This window comes from Mauremys reevesii, linkage group 1 (genome assembly GCF_016161935.1).
Source record: "Mauremys reevesii isolate NIE-2019 linkage group 1, ASM1616193v1, whole genome shotgun sequence".
Taxonomy (NCBI): domain Eukaryota; kingdom Metazoa; phylum Chordata; order Testudines; family Geoemydidae; genus Mauremys; species Mauremys reevesii.
In genome coordinates this window covers 198,755,376-198,780,125 of record NC_052623.1, presented here as the reverse complement: position 1 = coordinate 198,780,125, position 24,750 = coordinate 198,755,376, and the positions used below count along the sequence as shown (strand labels likewise).

General features: G+C 40.9%; 1 protein-coding gene across 6 annotated transcripts in view; it reads left to right on the top strand.

Annotated features, from left to right (window-relative positions):
- ALCAM (activated leukocyte cell adhesion molecule) overlaps positions 1–24,750 on the top strand; it is a 171,872-nt gene that overhangs the window by 136,318 nt on the left and 10,804 nt on the right. For 3 of the 6 annotated variants that reach the window (XM_039484065.1, XM_039484085.1, XM_039484075.1), the window contains exons 7-15: positions 2,158–2,285; positions 4,653–4,782; positions 12,662–12,774; positions 14,491–14,626; positions 14,716–14,846; positions 15,537–15,669; positions 17,178–17,207; positions 17,869–17,986; positions 21,140–21,271. In XM_039484065.1, the coding sequence (XP_039339999.1) occupies positions 2,158–2,285; positions 4,653–4,782; positions 12,662–12,774; positions 14,491–14,626; positions 14,716–14,846; positions 15,537–15,669; positions 17,178–17,207; positions 17,869–17,986; positions 21,140–21,271 (1,051 nt within the window). Of the gene's footprint in view, positions 1–2,157; positions 2,286–4,652; positions 4,783–12,661; positions 12,775–14,490; positions 14,627–14,715; positions 14,847–15,536; positions 15,670–17,177; positions 17,208–17,868; positions 17,987–18,811; positions 18,929–21,139; positions 21,272–24,750 lie in introns of those variants that run through there. The other 3 variants (XM_039484091.1, XM_039484098.1, XM_039484105.1) reach the window with 2 other exon arrangements.

Below are 24,750 nucleotides of genomic sequence, written 5' to 3'. Positions count from 1 at the left end.
CCACTCTTCTACAAGACAAGGGAATTGCCGCACAGGGTCACTGGAGGATCCAGGATACAGTGAGGTCTGCTTGAAAGGAAGTCTGGTAGTGAGCTAATTTGCATGAATCTTTTATGTCTCCTCAAATTGCTCCATAGCTACTTCCTCTTAAGCAGTTATGCTGTCCCCATTGCCTTGACCACTTATAGACCCCAGGCTAGCCTACTTACTGTGAATCTGGTTTTCAGACTTCTTGAATGTATGTACCCCAGACTGTTGCAATCATGGCCCAATGTGAAGAAAAGAGTGCTGTTCCCAACGGGAACATCGTCTATACTGAAGAAATCACGGGTACTCTACACTGAAGATTAAAAGAGCATGGCTAGCAAGCATATTATATCCTGTTCTCTCAGCAGACAATTTAATTAAGATAACTTCTTCATACATCAATCTCTAGCTTCCTCTAGAGACATTTAGTATCGCTGCACTGCTAATTAACTAACAATGGGAATTGAGCATATCCTTGATTAGTGAAGAGGAGTACATGGCATGAAGCTCCCTCAGCCACAGAATGAAGCATTACTAGTTTCCTTCTGAAAATACCTTTATTCATTTAACATAACTTCAGTCCCTTCTTCTTTTCAAATGTATCTCTAAACTGAGATCCTTATAATCTTGTTTGAATAGGTGTCCAGAATTGCTTTAAATAGATTTCTCCACTGCTGTTAGGTGAAGTTGTTGGTGAGATACAAGTGGTTTTTTAAAAATGTGTCAGTAATCTTAATTAGTTTCGATCTCCTTCTTATTAATTATTTTCTTTAGCTGAATTCAGTACAGTACAGGTTATAAAAAGACAGATTACAGCTCCAAGAAATGGAAATCTATTTATTTACCTAGTCATTTGCATTCAGATGCATCACCAAGCTCTAGTTGTCTTTTAGAAATTTAAAGAATGATAATCAGAAAATAACACAATACCAGCTGTTCGGTTTAAAGTCAGTGATGAGTCCCACTCATCCGCAGCTGCAGGGTCCTCCTGAATAATCATCCAGTTGTTTTTTTAACTGTACCTTATTTATTTGGGGATAAAGCTTGACTGCTCTGTCCTTCCAACAACACATGGAGATGATGTGCAAAAATCCACTCCTCCGCAGGCTTATCATTGGCCACTAGTGCTGTAACCTGCTGGATATCTATCAATGCCCTAATTATTGCCCCTGCTAAATACCATGCAGCAGCATGGGGTTCCAGTAGTCACTGCAGCAAGTTGGGCTCAGTGATCTACTCTTCCCTTCATGTCATCACTGGTGCAGCCTGGACAACTCGAGACTCCAACTTTCTGGTCCTGGCTGACATTGCTCCCCCAGCAATAAGTCATGAAGGCAGGGCTATGCAGCCAACCACCAGGACAGCTTACTTCACAATTTCGTCTCAAAGCTGCGCCAAGAATGCTGGCTGAAGTCAAGACGCCCCTTTTCCGAAGTAGTTGAGCCTCTCAGACAGTACATCAGAAATTACATTTCTAAGGAATCAGGGCAGCAGGCAATGCGGGACTATATTCTGAATTTCTTGGCAGATAGACAACTCAGATCTGTGTCTACTGATTTCTTTAGAGGAGCTCTTGCATACCCCTCAGACCAACCAGATTAAATGAAAGATTCTTCTTTGTTACAACAGGATATGTTGTGATCATGGGCGGTTTAACTTATATCTTTACTGTTGGGGCTTCTTGATATCACCATCCTGCCTCTGTAGAGCTCAAGAACAAACAGCATGCCTGGCTATGGGCTGCCCTCTTTACCATCTTGATGGGGGATGGATGTGCTCAACATTTCCACATGATGCCATGATAGAGTGGTTACCTTATGTACCTGACATCATCTGATTCATTGTTCATGCTGCCAGAAGCCATATGCCAGAAGAAGAGTCCCACTCCCAACTCAACTCCATAAGAAAAATACACACAATTTTGTCAAAAAACCCACCACCAACAAAAAACTCTTCCATTAAAATGAGACCCAGAATCTTTCAAAGCCCTGACCATATGGATAAGTTCTATGCAGAGCTCTGAAGTTCTTTACATTCAGTGTCTGGTGTGCTGCTGCTGTAGGGAGCAAGTTCCAGAAAACTATAGGAAGAGTGACAAAAACTATTAACTTATGTCCATTATTTTCACAGATCCTACAGAGAAGGTGACAATTAAAGTGCTGTCACAAAGAAATACCATCAAAGAAGGTGATAACATCACTCTAAAGTGCTCAGGAAATGGTAACCCCCCTCCACGGGAGTTTTTGTTTTATACTCCAGTAAGTATTACCTTACTATTGTTACTTAGCTATAATAGTCTGTACTATTTCTTCCTATTATTTGACACCAGAGGCACCCACACTGAACCAATCGAACTTTACCTTACCACGGCAAAACCCCCTCTCCTAGTCAGCTCCCCCAGGCAGGCACTCACTGCAGCTCCCCGTTCTTCTAGCAGGTGATGAGCTGCTGCTGAGCAAGTCCTGTGAGCAGAGCAGAGGGGACGTGAGATGCTGGAAGTGGAGCAAGGCTGGGCACGCCCCCGCGGGAAGCCCAGATGCAGGAGCTGGACCCATGGCAGTGGCCAGGAGGAGCTGTGCAGACCCACCTTACTGCCCAGGCAGGTTTGGCCCCATGTCCCCTGCGTTGTGATGGGGGGAGGGGCATGCCAGAGCCAAACCTGAATCAGTACAGGGTGGCTGGCTGCTGCTCCTCCTGGCCCATGCTCTTGGGATGGCTCCTGCACCAGTGCCCAAATCAGTCCAGCCGGAGCTCAGGTTGCCCCTCCTTTCAACAAACAATGCCCTAGGCATGTGCATAGGTTGCCTCTACCTTATTCAAGTCCTGCCAATGGTAGGCACCATGCATAAAGTGCATATGGCTGTGGGTACTGCTGTTCAACACTAGTTTCTGTGGACTGACGTGTTAAAGGCTTATATAACAAATTAAGGCCTCTGATGCTATTAACAAAGTGAAAAGATGACCTTGGCAAGCTCAGCAAACTCGCTGAGAGGATACCAGTCTGGAGCCTGCAGAGAATCTCTATCAAAATTTAGTGAAGATTTTTTTACCCTCTTCACAGATTAGCAAACTTTTTACACAAAATATATGATGCAGTTGTGTTCATAGAAATGCAGTGGTGAAAAAGGACCAGAGGAAAACAGTTTAACTCAAATACAACAGAGTAATCACACGAGAAAAATCAAATGTAGCAATTAAGGTGGCAAAATCCCATCTCAGATTTAGATCTTTTTCTGTAAAGTATATTGAGTAATTAATTCCTGTAGTGACAGCCTTCAGAAGAACATTAGAATTGTATGGTGAAAAATAGAGATACAATATATTAATGGAATTTTTTTAAAATGGGGAATAAGATTTATAAAGAACAATTTGAAAATTATTAACTACACGTTAAAGGGACAAACATTCTTTTCGCACGAGTTTAAAGTAGTTTCAGGTATCACACCTGCCATTTCTTGTGGTTTCACAGTTGCATCTTCCTGTATTTATTTTGTCTTTACTCAACACAAACAAGCATTGACTGACAATACAAGGGAAACAGTGGAATAAATTATACACAACTTGCTGTCAAATGCAGAAAGTAAAAATTGAAAATAAAGTTAACATTTATATTATATATTAGTTATAGTAATCTTGCAATAATAGGTGAAATATTTTCAGACAGAAATGTGATCATTTGTTGTTTCCTCCTTTTTGTTTCTTGCATTCTTCCTGTGTTTTCTGCTCCCATTACACCATCAGAATCAATTTACCTTCAGGACAGGAAGACCATGTGCTTCCAAGGAGCTCCAGACCACCAGTTACTTAGCTTAATAACCCTCAGCTACTTTGGACTCCTCTCCTTTTGCAGCTTGCATTGCTGCAGAACTGTGATAGGAGGCGGCAGGGTCTGATGCCACTCCTCTACCTCAAGCTGCAGGGGAAGCTTAGGGAGAGCAGAACTGATGCCCCAATCAACCCCCTTTTAAGCCACGCTAAGCAGCAGTTGTAGAAGGGAGTCTAGGATGGGAGGAAGAGCCACCAGTGCACCAGAACTCCACCTGTTCTGTGATGAACATGAGTGAGCTAAGGGCTCCATTTGACATGGACTTCAGCCTCCTAATTACATCTCCAGCATTCTCTTGCTTGAGGGGAGCTAAAATTAGTGCTGTGTTATGGATCTAACAATGTTTGTGATACACTTCAGTAGTTAATGTTTCCTGGAACTTGTAGCATTTCAGATGAGAGATTGTTCCCCCATCATAGTTTCTCTTTGCAATGTTATGATTATTATACGTTTTGTTTTGTCTGTACGTAATCTTCCCTTCCAATCTAGCTGTTAAACATCTTAGATTTTTGTATTTTTCTAACATTTCTGAAAATCGTCATTTAAGCTGAATGTTCTAAGTAAAACTTTTTTGTTAATGCGGGAGTGACTTTGCAACTGTGCAATGCCTGCAGTCGTGCAACAAAATTAAATCTGTGCTATACTCCGAGGTGGTTGGATTTCACTGGTGCTGAATGTATATAGACTGTGAAGCACTTCAGTCTAATAATTGCTTCATAAAATAGTATTCAAAGAACATGTGACTGTCCTGTTGTTAGCAACTTTCTGTAACCCATAAGTGTAATACTTCCATCCACAGGGAGAATCCGAAGGCATAAGAAGCTCAGATACTTACATAATGACTGATGTGAGACGAAATGCAACAGGAGAATACAAATGCTCTCTGATTGACAGAAGCATGGAGGACTCAGCCACTATCACAGTTCATTGTAAGTCATTGTATCTTTCATTCCCAGAAACAATTCAAACACCTTACAAATTCTGGGCCAATCCCTCCTTGTTTTACTCATGCGATTAGTCCTATTGACTATATTAAAACTGTATGCAGTGTAGTTGTAACCTTGTCAGTCCCCGAATATTAGAGAGAAACAAGGTGGGTGAACATCTTTTATTGGACTCTGTCACCTACAGGAGAACTGAGCATGGAATAATTGCAAACAGTATTTGATCCTTTGTCTTAGAAAAAAGTAAATGCATTTTTATTAACTTGATACCTTTTAATACCACTGTAATTCAGTGGATTAAAACAGGCCTGCATACTGTGCAAACTGTGCTGACACTCAGCAAACATATTTTTGACAAGTTGCGATCAGTGATGACTTGTGTATTTTAATACAAAAATTATTGTATGAAGGCACTGTCTCAGAATCCATTTACATTTACAGAAGCATCATTTGATCCATTATTATGTCAATCAAAACCATGATTCACAGGAATTTCCATTCTGGATCATACTAGTTCAATATCCTATCTCAGAAAAGGGCTAGTACCACTTAATTCAGAGAAATGTGCTAGGAACATTGTAGGTGGACAATAAAGGATTAACTATATCCATAGTGGAAATTTCTCCTTAAAGCAGTCATTTAGTGTTTGGCGTATTACGTAAAGTGTAGGAGAGTTGATATCCCTTAATATATCTCTGTGGATTTTCTCATTATCCATAACAAAATGTGTAACCATTTTTTTGAATCCTGTAAACTCTTGACCTTTAATTCGTGTGGCAATAAATTCTACCAGCAGGATAGGCATTTGTTTTAAAAGTATTTATTAGTTTTAAATGTGTTGCTTTTCCATTTCATTTACTATTCACTTGTTGTTATATTATGTGTAAGGATAAAGAGGAGCACCCAGTTTGCATTCTTTACAACACTGATTATTTTATATACCATTGCCATACCACTCTTTCATTTGTCTCTTCTTTAAACTGTCACAAATATTTTCAGTCTGTCTTCATGCTAAAGTATCCCTGTGCTCTCCTCCCCGCCACACACACACACTTTGCATCTCTTCTATTTCTGCTCCATCTTCTTTTAGATAAGGTAACCAGAATTGAACACAGTATTCCAGGAGATGGTATAATATCAATTTATATAATGGCATCACCATAATTTCATTATTATTCCCCCATCCTATTATTTACATATCTTAATATATTTTGCCTTTTTTTCTTTTTTACTGCTAATGTATAGTGGGCAGAGGTTTTCATTTAATTACCTACAGGGATGCCTAGCTCTCTTTCCTGAGAGATTACAGTTAATTTAGAACTGATTTATCTGTGTGAGTAATTCAAACTGTTCTTCTAATGAATATTGTACATTTAACAAGGACTTTCAGCATCTGCCATTATGTTGTCCATTCACTGAGCTTTGCAGGTCCCTCTGAAGCTCTAAAATATTAGTGTCAACTAACCTGTAAAATTTCTTGTCACCAGCAGATTTTGCCATGTCTCTATTCATACCCTTTTCCAGATTACTTAAACATACATCAGTTCTGGTCTTAGTATAACCCACTGTCAACCTTTTACCATGGTGAAAAGTCCCCATTTATTTTGTGACTTTTAGTGAGTTCCTCATCCATGACATTTTCTCATTCTGTGACTACTTAATTTCCTCAATAGTCTTTTCAAGAGAGAGATTTCCAAAGGCTTTTTTTAAAAAAATCCAAATCATTTTTATCAGCTAGTACTTTTTATCCACTATTTTGTTTACAGGCTGAAAGAATTCTAATGGATGGGAGAAGTCATGCTGATTTTGGTTTATTACTATCATTAAATGTTCATCTCGGTGTTTTATAATCCAGTTGTTCAGATATTATGTCAGCCAATTTCCTGGTACTTAGTAAGGCTTGCTTGTCTAACTCCCAGAATCACCCGAGCATCATCTTTAAAGATAGAGGCAACATTTACTGCCTTTGAGTTTCAATATAGTAATTGATTTTAATGAGTGCATATTGTTGTCAGCAGCCACTTCCTTCAGAATTCTTGAATATATAGCATCAGGTCCTGTTGAATTGTTCCTCTTTCATTTAATCGGTGTGTTCCTGTATCTATTCTTTTGACCCCTCAATCCCTAACGTTGCCTCGCTTTTATGATTTAAAGATTATTGGCCTAAGGTGGAAATCTCCACAACATGTGTTGTGGTGAGAACTCATGTAGCTTCTCTTCAGCTGCTTTCTCCTCTATAGTTGCTTGCTTTACTCTGATAGTTCAGCAGAGCTACTGCTTCTACCAATGCTTTCTGCTTCCGATATACTTAAATAATTTCTTGTATATTTTCATGTCTTTACCTATTTGATCTTCAAATTCCATCTTTGCCCTCCTGACTTCATCTCACTTTTTAACCTACTATAGTTTGCTTCTTTCTATAGGCTTATTTGGGGAGGTGTGGTGGTCTGGTTTGTTTGGGTTTTTTAAGAATACTTCTTTGGCTCAAATAAATTCTTCAACCTGTCCATTTAACTATACGCTTGCCTCTTTGCTTCTCCTGTCATTGCAGGGGTGTGCATTCCACTCAGTGATTCAGTTATGGTATACTTAACCTCAGCAGTAAGACTACTTAAGGATTTATTTACTCACTTTTGACTTTATGATCTTAAGGAACAATTAATAGAAAATATTTTATTTCCATCCGTGAATCTATATACAACAGGTTTATTTGGTTTTTTTTTAATATATCTACATTTCATTCATAATAGTGGATGCCAAACAGACTTTTTATTGGGCAATTTGACTGTATTGGTCTCTTATAGGTGGTGGGTTTGGGAAAAAACTTCTTGCTGACACTAAAATACATTACATTACCACTTCGTAGAAAATCATGATTCTCCATGCAAAACACAAAAATATTAGGTGGAAAGTACATTGTGAGACCCCTATGGAGCTGAATATTGACATTAAAATGCCTTAAATTTTGGTTACGCACCAAATTCAGGGGTATATTATGTCCATACAGTAAGTGGGCGAGGAAGTAGGGGACAATGCAGAAGGAGCATCCTCACGTACTGACCACAGGAACTGCATGAAGTTAGCACCAGCAATGGCATTTGCCTTCTCAAGGGAAGGTGAGACATTCGTGGGTCCATGGTCCCCTTCAAATGGCCAACACAGCTGACTGGGGCAGCAGAGAGTGCCTGTTGTACCTTGTCATAGGATAGTTGGCTGTCCTCACTGCTCTGTGGAGTTCCAGGAGACACTGTTCCCACTTAAAACATAATGTGTCCCTGCACTTCTGCTGGGGCTGCTTTCCTCTGTCTAGACCCTTATATCAGACATAAAGGATCCTCTTTTCTGTTGAGGAATGTGTGCTCAAGCTAAATAAATCAAGGGGTTCTGTTAATTGAATTGATCCTTGTAAACCAACATGATTCTAGGAAATCTATAACCAGTGTTAGGCGTCTAGACTGCAAGAAGATCATTAGTTTTTTGTAAGAGATGCCAAGTCAAACATTATTAAAAATCTAAGGGACATTATCTTTCAGATGATATGACATCTGGGACCTTCAACTCCCAGTAGATCAGCAGAAGTTGACATTGGAGTGTTAATATATTCAGGATGCCCAAATTACATGACATAATTACTTAATCCTCCCGATTACAACAAATAGTTCAAATCCAGTCTGGCACTTCCTAGTTTCCTGATTTGAAATCCCACTGTCGCAATAAATGGGAAACATCTCTCTAGTATTTCCATTAAATGACTCTTACACCCTCAGGTACTGCATGGTGGTGTAATGACCTGTGGGATGTAAGCCTCACATCTTCACCATGCTACTTCATATGCAAAGCCAGTACTGCTATCAATCCAAGTCTTCCAGTTTACGCTAAATTAAAAGTTAATGTATATTAAATATGGCACCTACTGTGGAGTTTGTTTTTAATGACAAATTAATGAAGGGAGTTTTAAAGGCGGAAAAAAGAAACCTGAAGCAAGTCAGTGTAAAAGTAGAGTATTTTAGTAATTTTTTTCCCTCTAGAAAGGCAAGAGTATGCAAACCTTTTTCATACCGCCTACTCAGTAACATCTGTGCCAACAGATGAAAAGGTAAGTGGCATAGTACACCTCTACCCTGACATAAGGCTGTCCTTGGGAGCCCAAAAAATCTTACCGTGTTATAGGTAAACTGCATTATATCGAACTTGCCCTGATCCACCGGAGTGCACAGCCCCCTCCCCCGCCCCGAGCACTGCTTTATATCGGGTCGCGTTATATTGGGGTAGAGGTGTACATAAGGAAAATTGGCGTATGCAGACAAAATTGGGGTATCCAGATGCCCACAATGATTTCCAAGGGAGAATCCTCTGCTAAATGTGAGCTTGTCTCCCAGCCCATTCTATAAACACCTCTCAGGGCTTTTGTAGCTCAGAAGTAAAGATCTTAAGTCTCAAGTTCACTGCAGTTTTCCCCTAACTTTGTGTAAGCGGGGGAATGGTCCCGCTATTGTGGGGAACTTTCCTGGCTTCTGTGCTACCCCAGTGAAGTGGGCTAGCGAAAGGATCTGAGTCCTCGCTCCCACTTCCTTTACCCAGAGGCCTCCCTGCCCTTGAGGACTCTCCTGTTTGGCAGAGTTCTCGTAGCCCCAACAAGACTGGGCCCAGGATTCCTGGGGGGCTCAACCCCCAACCCTGCTGTGGCCACCTAGGACAGGGGCTAAGGTGTCCCCACTCCGGGGTACCCTCTCTGCACTGGGCACCTCCCTGACCCACTGATTATTCCATACAATTTAAAGCAAATACAAGTTGTTTACTTAACAATCAATTTAAAGAAAAGAATAAGAATAAATGGGAACGGTTACAGGGAAACACATCACCCTGCTCTGTGGCAGGGAACATTACAAACAATGTCTCTGGACATCAAGGCACTTTGCAGTCTGTTCCTTGTAGGCCCCAGGCCTCCTTCTCAGGCCCTGGCTGTGCTGCAGGGATGCTGTGGGTGGGACACTTGAAATGGTGGTGACCACACACCTCCGGGCTTTGGGTGGTGGGACCCTTCTTCCCAGTGCCAGCCCCCCGGCAGGTTAAGGTCCCCCTCCCAGCCTGGCCTGCATGGACCCTTGGCTGGAGCGTCTTTCTGCGCTGGGCCCTTTTACCAAGGTTCCCCCCTTGGCTGGCCCCAGTTGCTCACTACACCTGGCTCTCTGGCTGCAGCTCCGCTCCCAGCACAGGATCTTCTCTCTCTGGGCTGTGCCTCTGGCTCTCTGTTCTCCAGCTCAGCTTGGGCCCCTGCTTCCTCCTTAGCTCGGCCCCACTCCGTCTGACTCCGGCAATCAGGCTGACCTGGAGCATTGGCCTCTTGCCATTGTTCCTGGGGACTGTCAGTCTCAGGGTCCTGATTTGCCATCGATCCCTCCCCTTTTAGTGCTGGGAGCTAGCAACCAAAACACCCCCACTGAATGTTAGTAAGGGGGCAACAGTCCCCTTACATTTGAATGATTCATAGCAATATGTGAGAAGGGTGGTGGCCTCAGTTCTTTCACTGAAAACGGAGGGGACCTAGCCTGTTACCCAGGAGGAGGTCTGCGTTTAAAGACTGCTCTGTTCAGAGTGTCAGTCTTGCAGAGATGAAGGCCGAGAATTTAATGAGTTCTTGCTTCCCATGACAGGATTCCTTCCTGCATGATCTTCTATGATCTCTTGAGTCTGGGTTGATATCCTGCTTCAAAGAAATAAAGGCTTGAGTAGACATCAAAGGGGAATAACCCCAAGGAAAAAACTGCCATAGCCTCTCTACCCTATATTAGCATGTGCTCAGAAAATAGGAGGAAACAAGCTGAGTGAGAACTAATCCTCCCTCACCCAGGTGAAGCAGCAGTCTATGCAATTGTTCTTTGTCTGAGTCATTGTGGGGAGAGCAGATGAACTCCTATCTCTTACTGAATTTTGATGGTTTTGCTTTTGGGGACATGGTCTCTGGAAGAGGGAAATGAAATGATACTGATCAGGTAGTTGTCTCTCTTTGGTAAGGTCTTTGTATGTGTGCCTGCTGTGTGAAGTAGCAAGTGAACCAATAGAGAAAGAGTTCATGTAACCACTGATAGTAGAAATTAGGCTTATATTAGTAATAACACCGATATTACTAACATTTGGCATTATTCATTGTTGTTGCGAGATGGGCCCGAACCTCTCTTTGATACCTGCTTCCCTTAATTATAATGCTCATTCTAGTGAAATTGGTGATTGAAAGCAGCAGAAAAGTTGACTCTTCTGTTGAGTGAATTTGCTTACTATTGGGATTAAGGAAGCACAATTCACAGGTTTTAGCAATTCTAAGATCTTTAGTACTTGAGAATATACAGATAGAAATTCTATCTGCATCATCAGCCGTGTCTTGGGTATTTCTAAGACGACTGTTGCTGTAGTGTCTGAGGATTTAGAATCAGGAAGGCAAAACAAGCAGATAATAAAGGGGGCATCTCATATATAGATTTTTTTGATTATCTGTAATGATAGGGAAAGGAATAAAGAAAAAGTAGGTGACAATTTAATTAGAATTTATTTAGTTGCCTGAATGCGGTAGTGGTATTTTAAACCTTTAACAACAACAACAACAGAATCCAGTAAATGCAATACCACCATTTTCATGAGAATAATTATATGGTACTACAGAGCTAGGCAAAAATATTTCTCGCCTGGTGAGTCTCCTGCCCTAGAAAGAACAAAGTGGGACTTTAGGGCTCTGGCCCGAGGAAAACCAACATTTTAAAAACCCTTCTTTTGAGGTTCACCCTCTTGTGTCTAGCCTGGCTTTTTTTTCCCTTCACAGCTGTTGTTAAAATGGTAGGACATGTTGCAGTGCTTTTCCAGCAAATACTGTGCCATGGTGGGATTATAATCTACTGTGGTTCAGAGCTCCACCAGCCACTGATTTCCATACATGCAATATTTAGGGTGACTAGGCTTGTTGGCTTGCATAGTAAGATGCTAGGAGGTGGGGATGAAAGCAATGTTTAATTAAGCGACTTTCCTATTCTCTCACGATAGGATTATGTATGCAAAAAACAAACAGTAGCATCTGGAGTGGCCTAGAATTTGGAATGTCTGAGACCTTATGGCATCATATAAGAAGTAAAAAAGGGAACTGATGCATTGGAAAGCTAAATAGCGGTTGATGAATGAGTGTGTTTTAAGTTAAGAAGAAATCTTGGAAAAAAGAATCAACGAACAGAACATATGCTGCCTCCCTACCTCTGTGACAAAGGCCCTAACCCACTTCTCCCATTGAGTTGCCAAACCCTCCTGCACCATCCCCTCACCCTGCCTCCCAAAACTGGGGAAGGTCTTCCACACCTCTTAAGAGAATCAACCTGTCCTTCCTACCAATTTCAAGAATTCTCTCCCTTGTTCTCCTCTGCCCAGTATCCCTACATGCAGCTTCTAAAATTCTTCTCTATCCCTCAAGACAAGTCCTCTAATCAGATTTCCACCTGTCTCCTAACAAAAAATCCTTCTCATTCCACTCTGCTGTTTCCTTTGCTAAAACTCTCTCCCCTACCTGGACAACATCTCCAGTTTCATGAACCTCCTGGATCATTTTTCCAGCTGCACAAGATGGGAAAACATCTGTTTATTAGCGGATCTGTGCCATGTTTCACTTTTAGACTATAGTAGATATGCAAATACTCTGCACTGTGTTTTTTCAGGATCATTATTTATCTGTCTCACTTATAAGAACTGATTTAGATTTTTTTTTTTTGAGAAAACAATCTAAGTTTTAGAAGTGCAATTAGTCCACTGATTTCTTTTTTTCTGTAAACCCTCAGAATGGTCCACTCTTCTGGGATTTATCTTTTAACAATGTTCCTTTTTATCATAGATTTGGATTTATCACTTACTCCTAGTGGAGAGGTTATTAAGCAGATTGGAGAAGCTCTGCCTGTATCATGCAACATCTCGTCCAGTAGAAATGCAACTGTGTTTTGGATAAAGGTTAGTAATAATTCTTGTTAACTCCTACTCATTTTATTTGGTTACTCCCTCTGTGTTTTGGGAAGAATCTTTTTAAAATTGATCTTTTATAAGCAATGACCAACTAAAATATTAACGTGGACATTTAATACTATAAACATTTGGACCAATTTGCATAAATTTTCAAAGGTGATTAGTGATTTTGGATGCCTCAGTTTTGGGTGTGCTACTTGACACTTTAAAAGCACCTGATTTTTCTGAAAAACTGTAGCAGTCCCTTTTTAAGGTGCCCCACTTTGGCACTGAAAATATTGAGGTCTCCACACACTCTAAACACTTTTGAAGATTTAAGCTATTACGTTTTTGTTATGTTTCCCATAAACATACTAAAAGGACAGCCTACATTGGGCGGTGGAGTGGGTGACTGGATGTCTCAGGGCATTGGTAAGTGAGAAAGCTTGTCAGATAGTGTTCACATCTGACCCTGATTGACAGACCACCACCTAATGACTGGTCAGTGGCTTGTGTTGAAAGAAAGTGTCCATTTCTCACCACTGTTTGCCAACAAGGCTGCCAGTTTTGGTATCTTACTAGGGTGGCCAAGGGAAGACTAGACTAGACACCAAACTATCTCTGATCCTCTCCTTCAAAGCTGGGCCCTATTGTGGTGGGCATGGGGTGGTGGCATAGGTAAGCTTGCAAGCATACTTGCCATGTGGTCCCTGTTTTGTATATAAGTAGATCACTAAAGCCTGCAGAGCTGTCCAGGCAGCACTTTTTAGAAATTGGAAACCTCCTTTTTCATGCTTGGCACAACTGTTGCTAATTACATTGTCAAATGCTGGGTTTTAGTTAGTGGCTGGACAATTAAACATTAGGAAGAAAAAAATTAAATGCACAAATACAAAATAGGGAATAACTATTTGGCTAGGTAGTAATACTGCAGAAAAGGATCTGAGGGTTGCAGTAGAGCACAAATTGAATATAAGGCAATAATATGATGCCGTTGTGAAAAAGGCAAGCAACGTTCTGGGTTGTATTAACAGGAGTGTTGTATTTAAGATAAAGGAGGTAATTGTCCCTCTCTGTTCAGCTCTATGGTGAGGCTTTGGCTGGAGCACTGTATCTAGTTTTGGGCACCAGGCTTCGGGAAAGAGAGAGTCCAGAGGAGAGCAACAAAAATAATAAAAGGTTTAGAAAACCTGAATCTCGAGGAAAAAAATTATTTGGGGGGGGGGAGAATCTGATAAGCCTTCCAGTATATTCAGGGCTATTGTAAAGAAGACAGTGAGCGATTGTTCTCATGTCCACTGAAGATAGGATAAGAAGGAATCTGCTTAATCTGCAGCAAGGGGGATTTAGGTTCGATAATAGAAAAAAATTGTAACTATAAAGGATAGTTGAGTACTGGAATAGGTTCCCAAGGGAGGAAGTTGTGGAATACCTGATCTTTGAGATTTAAGAAAAGGTTAGACAGACACCTGTCATGGATGGTCTACGTTTACTTGTCTTAGTGCAGAGGATAGACTAGATGATCTCTTGAGGACCCTTCCAGCTTTATGTTTCTCTGATTAAGGCTCTGATCCCACAAAGCATGTGAGGAGTTGCATTGAAATCAATTGAACTGCTTATTTGTAATGAGGTTTGAGATGACTCACATGCTTAACTTTAAGCATATGCTTATTTGGATTGGGGCCTAAATTGGAAATGATGTGGTCTAACTTCTTACTTTATCAGGACAATACCAGAATGCAGACAAGTCCGTCATTTTCAAGTCTACAGTACCAGGACGCTGGAAACTATATCTGCGAAACTACTCTACAGGAGGTTGAAGGGTTAAAGAAAAGGAAAACACTTACACTTATTGTGGAAGGTAATAGAGCAGTTAGTTACACTTTAATACTGTAAATTGTACAGTTCACAATTATTTTACCATAATGTTTAAATATAATATTCTTTTAGGAAAACCTAAGATCAGAATGACAAAGAAAACAGGGGCAAATAAATCTAAAACAATAGTCTGCCACGTGGAGGGTTTTCCCAAACCAGCTGTGCAATGGACAACTACTGGTAGTGGAAGCATCATAAATCAAGCAAGTATTTTTCTCATTCATTTATGCACAAGTAGTAGTATGTGAGGTCTGGAAAACCTGACGGACTTTCAGAGATTAAAGAAAAAGATCAAATACGCATGCACAGAGATTGGCAGTGATGGTCTTCTGCATAGCATAGATTGGACAGCACCCACCAGCAGTGTGCATTAATTTCTTATGGTCAGATACTACCTTCAGTTATACCTTCAGTCTTACTGAAGTCAAGGAGGTTGCAGCTTCAGGGCGTGGATCAAGTCTTGGACCTATATAAATAACTGATGATTAATTTTGGGCGCTCGTAGCAGAAGATGATAAATGGCAGCAAATTCAGGGTACAGCTACACCAATTTTTATGACACTGGGATATTTAAGGCAACATTAAAATAAATGTGTAGCTTGATAGAGGAGAGACAACTGAAGAGAGCAAACACTAAAGAGGGAAAGCAATTGTCAGGTGGTGGTGGAAGTATAAATGAGAAGTGCTTTTCATGCTTAAATGAGCAAAATATTAAAATCAACTATTTGACTTATGTTTATTTAGTTTATTATTTTAAATGGTTCCCTTTTTTCCAAACTGTAACAGATTTATTTTTAAGTTATTTACTTCTATAACTTTCCTTATAAACAATTCTAGTACAAGAAATTACTGTGCACATTTTTTGTTCTACTGATTTCTTCTTTCCTTTCCAGACAGAGGAGACCAACTACGTTAATGGAAAATTTTCCAGTAAAATTGTAATTTCTCCTGAAGAGAATGTTACATTAACTTGTATTGCCGAAAACCAACTAGAAAGAACTGTCACCTCGATGAATGTCTCTGCCAGTGAGTGTCTTCAATTAGAAGCATTTCAGAAATGAGTGAGAAGCTGTTTCCTTAAAGTTTCAAATACTTTTGCCAGTTTTTCTCTCTAAATAATGTGAGATGCAGATTGGTGCTGCAGTAGTATGGGAGACTTTTGGGGGTTTTTTTAAGTTCTGCATGTCTCCTGCACTAACAACCGACTTAGTCCTCCAACCCAGCCTAGGTTGGTAGTGAAAGAAATTTGTTACTAGTGGATGGCTGTTCAGTGGTATACAACTAATTTTACATACTGTAGGATTTCAATACTATTCTGAGTGGCAGGGCGGGTGCAAGGATGTTTTGTGCCCTAGGCGAAACTTCCACCTTGCACCCTCCCTTCCTCCCCCAAGCCCTGTGGCAGCTCTCCACCTCTGCCCTCCCCACTGCGGCAGCTCCCCCTGGCCCGCAGAGCTGTGCAGCAGCTCCTTGCCCCAGCTCACCTCTGCTCTGCCTTCTCCCTGAGCACGCTGTCGCTGCTCCACTTCTCCTGCCTCCTAGGCTTGCGGTGCCAATCAGCTGTTTGGCATTGCAAGCCTGGGAGGGAGAGAAGCAGAGCGGGAGGAGGCGGAGCAGAAGTGAGCTGGGGCGGGGAGTTCCCCTGCATGCCGCTGCCCCCCCTTACTTGTGGCAGGTGGCCCTCCCTGCACCCCCTTGCCCCAGCTCCCTCCACCTAAATGCTGATGATAACCGGGGTGGCTGAAGATGCGACCGCGGCGGCCGGCGCCGAAGGACCTGAAATGCCACCTCCCCAAATGCTAGTGTCCTAGATGACCACCTAGGTCACCTAATGGGTTGTACCACCCTGCTGAGTGGACCAGTGTGCCTATCACAAAAATCACAGCAGCACTAACTAGCTCCCTTCTTTTAGCAGAAAACCCATAAGAGAATCCCCCTCAGTCTCCTATAATTGAATCCTGCAGGTTAGGGCTATGGCACATTGGCAAGGGGAAATAGCCCATGGCTCATGATGCATCTGGTTTGGGAATAATACTTGACTACCTATATGCTATCCTTCTCATTCATACACACATTATAAAATAACTCCTTTGTCACTGAGATCTTCTTTTCTTAGCTCTCAGTTTTGTGGTTTTAATAAACTTAAACTTAACTTTTGATGTGCTTTCAGAACAGAATCTATCTATAGGTACTAGGGTTTAATGGACTACAGTAATGATAAAGTGGTAAAAAGTTATCCTGTCATGAATGCTAACATATAAATGCTTAGGCAGAAGTATTCATAAGATTAAACTTGTCATTTTTTGGAACAAAACACTTTCATATGATGCATTATGGATATAAAGCAAGGATTGCTGCCTAAAATATAAGATTAATTATTTTGTTGTGTGGCTGATGCAGCATTAAGTATGAGCATTTCAGTCTAGCTGTAAAGTAGATTATATTGTTAAATATTGCAGCATAGTGTCAGGGTGAAGGTGACTTTCAGGTACCAACAAATTTTTGTTTTTAATTTTAATGTTTTTTTATTTCAGTAAGTATCCCAGAAAATGATGAGCCGAATGGTATGTAAGTGCTACAGAACCCTCTTTCTTGACTCTATCCGCTCTAGTTTTATGAAGTGTCATTAAATGAGTAATTTCCACAATCCTCTTTGCCTTAGGAGTTCAATTGAAATTGCCAAGTCTCTGAGCCAGTAAGAATTAGACCTTGTTAAAAACTTTATGCTTAACATGAAAATTTGTATTGCTATTATCACAATGCTCTAATACAGGGGTCAGCAACCTTTCAGAAGTGGTGTGCCAAGTCTTCATTGATTCGTGGTAATTTAAGGTGGTAAATTTGCGTGTCAGTAATACATTTTACATTTACAGGGGCTGGCACATGGAACCCCAGGCTGGCAGCGGGCTGAGCAGACTGGTGGCTGGGACCGCAGGCCGGCAGCGGGCTGAGTGGCTCAGCCCACTGCCAGTCTGGGGTTCCGTCCATCCAGGCTGACAGCGGGCTAAGCAGGGCCGACGGCTGGGACCCTAGGCCGGCAGCAGCGTGCCACAGTAAATCAGCTCACATGCCCCCTTTGGCACATGTGCCATAGGTTGCCGACCCCTGCTCTAATAGTTTTGACTTTTTGACCATCTCTTTTGCTGGGGGATTACTTGTATAGAAAATGTTTAATGCTGTGTTGTTATTGTTAGACACCTCATGAACTTTTCTTCTTTGTTTTAGATGGCAACAGAGAAAAGGTTAATGACCAGGCAAAGCTAATAGTAGGAATAGTGGTTGGTCTTCTGCTAGCAGCAATGGTTGCTGGTATCATCTACTGGGTATATGTGAAGAAATCAAAGTAAGACTTAACATAGAAGCTTGCTCTTAACTTTTTTAAATTAAAATAATGTGTACATACCTGTTTAGCTCCCCACAGCATTCTGGAAATCTAGGGATGAAAAGTTGTCCTCACCTGTAAATCTTATCTTGCATCTGAATTTAAAATGGACATCTTAATACGGAGGCAGTGTATCATCTAGGGGTTAGAGCACAGGCCTGGGAGCCTAGGACTCCTTAACTCTGCCCCTGATTCAGCTGTGTGGCCTTGGTCAGGTCATTTAGTGCCAGATTGTGTTTCCATTTCAGTTAGTGACGCTTTTCCTATTTGACTTAAATAGGATGTGGTATTTCAATTTCCGAGAGAAATAATGGGCTGCCACATCTGTGCAACCTCATGGATGGTCAGGTGAGTTATCTTAGTGTAGGAGAAGTTGGCCAGCTCATACTCTCTCTAATTACCTGAATTTTATAGAAAGATAAACAGATGCCAACTTCACAGGCGTATGTAAAGCTCTATTAAATTAATCAAAGGATCTCAAACCACTATATGAACAACAGGTGCTAATGAGGGAAGTTGTATTGCTTGAAAACTAGACATTGCCAGGGCTGACTAAACATCTAGATCCAGAAGGTAGAGTGTATGGTGTGCGTATTTGCTCTGCTTATTTTCAGTTAGAGTTTCATTAGTACAGAAAATCAGTTTAAGAGTATAGGGAATACATTGAACAGTCTCTAAAAAGTCTTTAAAATATCTTCCCCTTCACCCTCCTGGTTATCAGGTCCTCTAAACATATCCAACTTGCATCTGGTTCTGCTCAGTGTAGTAGTATGCTCTTTTCCCCAGACACAGACTGGGGCCCTGTCAGCTGTGAAAGTGCAGACTTATCCTACCCCCATGCCTTCTCAGAGATTCAGTGGAGCTATCTGATTTACAGCAGCTGAGGATCTGACCTACACAGCACCAAGATCATTTATAAAGTGTTCTGAGAGTGGAGGCAGTTATGTATGTTGTGTACATATTTGTATAGACAAACATGCAGTATTAAAGTTTACTTACATTTCTCTCTAACTTTACACATTGATTTGCAGTAGCTATATAATACAGTAACTCCTCACTTAAAGTCGTCCCGATTAACGTTGTTTCGTTGCTGATCAATTAGGGAACATGCTCGTTTAAAGTTGCGCAATGCTCCCTTCTAATGTCGTTTGGCAGCCACCTACTTTATCCACTGCTTGCAGGAAGAGCAGCCCATTGCAGCTGGCTGGTGAGGGCTTGGAACCAGGGTGGACTAGCAGCCCCCCATCAGTTCCCTGCTCCCTTAAGTTCCCTGTGCTGCAGCTGCCCAGCAGGCAAGTAATTACAGCTATCCCTCCCCACCACTGCCATGTGCTGCTCCCTGAGCCTCCTGCTTGCTGGGAGGGGGGGCAGGAAAGGGAGGGGAGCTAATGTCAGTGTGTGAACTCCCCCTTGCTCCTACACCCTGCTTACCCCTTCTCCATATAGAGCAGGGTGGGGACACTGATGGAGAGAGATCCAGAGAGCCTGGGGCAGCTGCTGGTCTCAACTTCCTGGTCCACTTAAAAAGAATGCATTTAAGAGTGGGTCAGCTTACTTAAAGGGGCAGTGTGCATTTCTCTCTCTCCCCCACACACAAGGTGTGTGTCTGTCTGTCTCCCCTCCCCTCCATTCCTGTTGTCTTATAGAGTGAGAGGCTACATTAACAAGAATGTGTTAACCCTTGAGGGCTCAGCGGAGTGCTAGTTCATCATTTAGCACCAGGGGTCGGGACCCCTCAGGGGGGTCACGAGGTTATTACATGGAGGGGGTTGCGAGCTGTCAGCCTCCACCCCATACCCTGCTTTGCCTCCAGCATTTATAATGGTATTAACTATATATAAAAATATGTTTAATTTATATGAGGGGTCACACTCAGAGGCTTGCTATGTGAAAGGGGTCACCAGTACAAAAGTTTGAAAACCACTGATTTAGCAGCAAGGCATTCCCTGGAAAATATCCCACCCTCTAACTTCACCACCTCAACCAAGCTTCACAATCATCATAGCTGTGAACAGTATTGAATTGTTTGTTTAAAACATATACTGTGTGTATATCTATAATGTATCCTTTTTTGTACGGTGAAAAAAATTTCCCTGGAACCTAACCCCTCCCCCCCTTTACATTAATTCTTATGGGGAAATTGGATTTGCTTAACATTGTTTCACTTAAAGTTGCATTTTTCAGGAACATAACTACAATGTTAAATGAGGAGTTACTGTATACATATTCTGAATTTTGATATGAAGAATTGTTTCTCATTCAGTTGCCATACTTACTCATCTGTTTCTGGCATTATAAAGTGTTCCCATGCAGTCTTTTAGATTTTACTTCATTACAAAACCACAAACATAGCTGTGCAGGGGATTTTTGGAATGTCCTGAATAGGGAAGCTCTATAAGCATATGACCGAGCAAATAAATATTTAGCATGTGCTATTTATAAAGCTGCAGGAAATAAAAAAAAAATTAAATGTCCCTACCACCTTCAGTTATTACTATAACAAAATGTCCAGAATTTTTCTTCTCTCTCAATGGGGAGTCCAAAGCATGAGGCAGTGACTCATTTGTGGGGGGGAATGTGATGATTCTGAGAATGTGGTGTGTCCTTTGCTGTGATGTGTTTCGATGCTTTATGGTGTTAAATTTTGTTTTCCAAACTGGACCATTTCAAAAATAGAAATTACAGAATATTAGGCATGGAAACAAAAGGCATAAGAGAAACAGGAATATCATATTTATAGTTAGAGTAGAAAATTAAATTAACAATGAGTAGATTGGGACCAAATATTTTTTTAAAACAATTATGTTTAAATCATCATCAGTCTGTCTGACAGTCACTAGTTTCTTAAGTGAATCTAATTGCTGGAAATATTGCTGACAAGCATCCGCTTTTAGTATATATTTATATAAACCTATTCTCCTCTCCCTTGGGAATCAGTTTCCCTGTTTTCTGCATGCAGTACTTCCAAAGAGCAAGCAGAGCATCAGTATGTATGAAACAGGATTGCAGCACAAATCACAGACCAGAAATCTCAAATGCTGTCCTCTCAAAAACACCATTGCAATACTTATTGACACTGTGTGTGTCCAATCACAACCCTCCGTTTCCACACAGGCCACTCCCTCGAACAGTTAGTCACTTTTTGAACCCACCCTCGAACAGTTATTCACCTAATCTCTGCCCCCAAAGTGACGTCAATGGAAAGTCTGAGAAGGCAGCAGCACAGAACTTTCAAACCCTCGTGAGGCAAGAAAAATGTTATTTTTTTTCATTAATGTATGTTGTGGTTTGTAGAATTTTCTATTGTCTTGTGATACAGGATAGTAGGAATTGTACTCACAGCGGTGGAGTGTATTCACAGTAACTAGCTTCTATAGCTATTCATCACCTCAGATTCATTTAATGCAAAAGCTGATTATTGCTACATCCTCTGCACCAGTTCAATGCAAATTAATTAGCAATCTGAGTAAATTGCCAGTGCAACCCTCAGTTAGGCAGTCTAAATATTCCTGTCTTCATCTCATCTCAGACATTCCCTAGAGAGAGTTTTTTTATATAAAACATTTTTATAGGATTTATTTTCTAAATGCTATTATATATAGCATTTAGAAAAGAAATCCATGTAGTGCCTCTGTTTCCCTTCACTCTGAAACAGAAATCCAAGTGGAGAACATTTCTAAAGAAATTAATTAAATATTTTCCCTTTCATTATCTCGCATTGTGAATACAAAAATTCCAGGTAATGTTATGCTAGAACAAGTTTCCACTGATTTATTGCAGATTTAAAATGAAGGAAAATACCTGAAATTTGGCTGAAAATTAAAACCGCAGCAATTTTTACAATAATCAGATACACACAAAATTGTTGGTCTAGTCAGCATCTTCAGTCATTCTGAGCTAATTGCTAACCTCTTTCCAGACTGAGGTTTGTCATTGGATGATTAGCAAAAAATTGTACTTTTCTGCCATTTTGTATATGGTTAGAATATTGAAACCAAATGTTGCGCAATGTGTTATAGAACACTCATAAGTGTGTGTGTCTCATACTTCCAACCACAAAGTTCACATTATTGTAAACATGGGAGACAAACTGCAAGTGAGCTGTTTGTGCTCTATATTTAATCAGTATAATCTAAGTCAGAGAATAACATTGGAAATATTTTTTTCCACTAACTGATACTACTTGTTCCACATTGATATCTAAATTTAAAAAATGCTTGAAAGTAATCTTCCCCCTGCAAAAAACAGGTGAACCTGTAAACCCTTTAGCACCATTTTACCTACCTTTTAGAGAGCCTTTTGAGTAGTGATCCCCTATGGTAATCATTTTCTTGAAGGCAGGATTTTGAGGACTTCTAAAGGAAAGCTTGAAATGTCAAATGAGGAATTAAACTTTATTAAGAGGATATAGGGATCCATACATTTTGAGTGGAGAAAGAGACGTACAGGAGGCAGATACACCATCTATAAAATTTTAAGTAAAACAGTATTTTTATAACCAATTTCTAACACTCTTATCTGACTTGGTTAGAAGTTTGGTTCAGACAATATATTGTGAAAAAACAGGTGTGACTACTTAACATATCATCTCTCTTTGTGTATCCATGCTGCAGAACTGTGATTGTTGTGAATTAATTCTGGGAAAGTGTGCATATCTATATCCCCTACTGCTCCAGCAGGGGATAGACAGCAGCACTTAGGATAATGGAGACTCAGAAGCTCCACTGTAGAGGACTAGCAAGTCTTCTACATACATACTATAAGGGGTTCTGTCTACACTGCAAAAATAAGAGTTACAACATGGTTACAAAAAAGAATTTTATGCTCTCTAAGGAAACTGGCAAAGGCAATGCAGTTAGCTACCATGGTGACTATCAGTATTGACTAGATTGTAGCCGACATGAAACATTTTACACTGGGGAAGAATAAAACCAGATCCTGGGTCAACTGATCTCCTTGTGCTACAGGACTGAAAATAGCAGTGTAGCAGTTCCAGCTGGGCTCTGATGCTCTCTTCCTTTCCCAGGTTTCATAGCCCAGGCTGACCTGGAACAGCTACACTCTGATTTTCAGGGCCAAAGCATGAGCCTAAGTCAGTTGAGGTGGACTGGGGCAGGCTGCTGCTGGGTTGTTGGGTTTTTTTTGTTCTTGTGTAGCTGTACCTTGTGTCATAAACAAGTTATAAACTCAGGCTGTGTCTAGGCTAGCAGGGTTAGCACACAGAAGTTTCCTGGGGCTGCAGGTCCAGCACTCCTCATACTGCTGAGAGCCTCCATGCAACAAGGCTCTTGTGTTTTAACAAGGTCATGTTAACAGTGTTAAAAATGCTGGCAGTTACACAAGCATTGCCTGCCCTAGGGCTACCAATGGTAGAACTGCACTGGTGTCAACAGTAGAAATTTTTCATGAAAATCCCTATTGTTGAGCAAATGTTGTAGTGAGATCACTGAGGCATCAGCCTCTGCCAACATTGTCATAGTTAAGTCTTGACAAGGTGGGTGAGGTAATATCTTTTATTGGACCAACTGCTGTTGGTGAAAGAGAAGCTTTTGAGTTCTACAGACCTCTGTAGACCACCATATCCTGGACCCAACCTGGCTGCAACAACACAGTTGGATGCTTACACATGGATTTAGAACACTTAAATTTGAAGACTTAACTAAGTGGCCTTGTTTTCAGAGAGGCTGAGCACATGCAGTTCTCATTGCATTGATGTGGGCCATATCTTAACTTCTGTGAAGGTGATGGGTATTCAGCCCTCTGAAAATCTGGCCACTTGTACAGGTGGCAGTCACCCAAAATAGAAGGTCTGAAGGGTTGAGGAAGAGGCATGTTATATGTAAGGATTGAATATCACGTTTTATTTTTTAAACAAAATTATTCTAACACCAGTTAGACCATTACAGCGACTTCTATGATCTTTACAACAGAACAACTTTAACCTAAGCAGCTGATAATGCCAGATACAAAGCCCTCCAACCTTAAGTAGCAGCTCACAGGAGAGCCAATCTGTTTTGGGCTCTGTACATTCTGTATAAGTAGGGACAGTAACTTTGGGGTTTTACAGTAATTCTGCATCTCTCTCTCTCCATTACTGTGGTTCGTTCTCTCGAGTCTAACGTGTCACATTTGAAATACAGCTCTTGAATTGTTCAGATTTTAATATCCAATGAAAAAATAGGCCTCTCTCTGTCAGTCATGTCCCTTGGCAGAAACAGTAGTTTCCCTGTCAACTTGTCCTTCTCTGCATTTGTTGGTATCCCTTTTGAGAAAGCCTGATCTCATCACTGAAAAGGCCCTCAGGGGTTATAGTCTGTTATGATCTGCTCAGCACATTCTTCTCCCAGGAGACTCCAAATTCTTTGTCTCTCATCCCTACCCTCAATCTCTATTTTTGTAACCCAGTGTTACGAAAGGAGACATACTCATGAGTTGTTATTCAGATGACAAGCAAAATCCGTAGGATCCATCTAAAGAGAACAAATTTGGCTTTTTTCTCTTACGGTGGATTAGAGAGATTTGCAGAAAAATTTTAGGGTCACATGAGAAATTCAGCTACTGTCAATATTAATTTTTCTTCTTGTTTGGCTTCTTTCACTATCCCTCATTCTCCTCTGTGTGGATCAATCCTCTCTGGCTTTGAGATATTCAAAGAGAATGAAAATAACTGCCCAGCAGAGACTTACAATGGGCTTAATGAGTTACTTTGTGGTATAATCCCAACA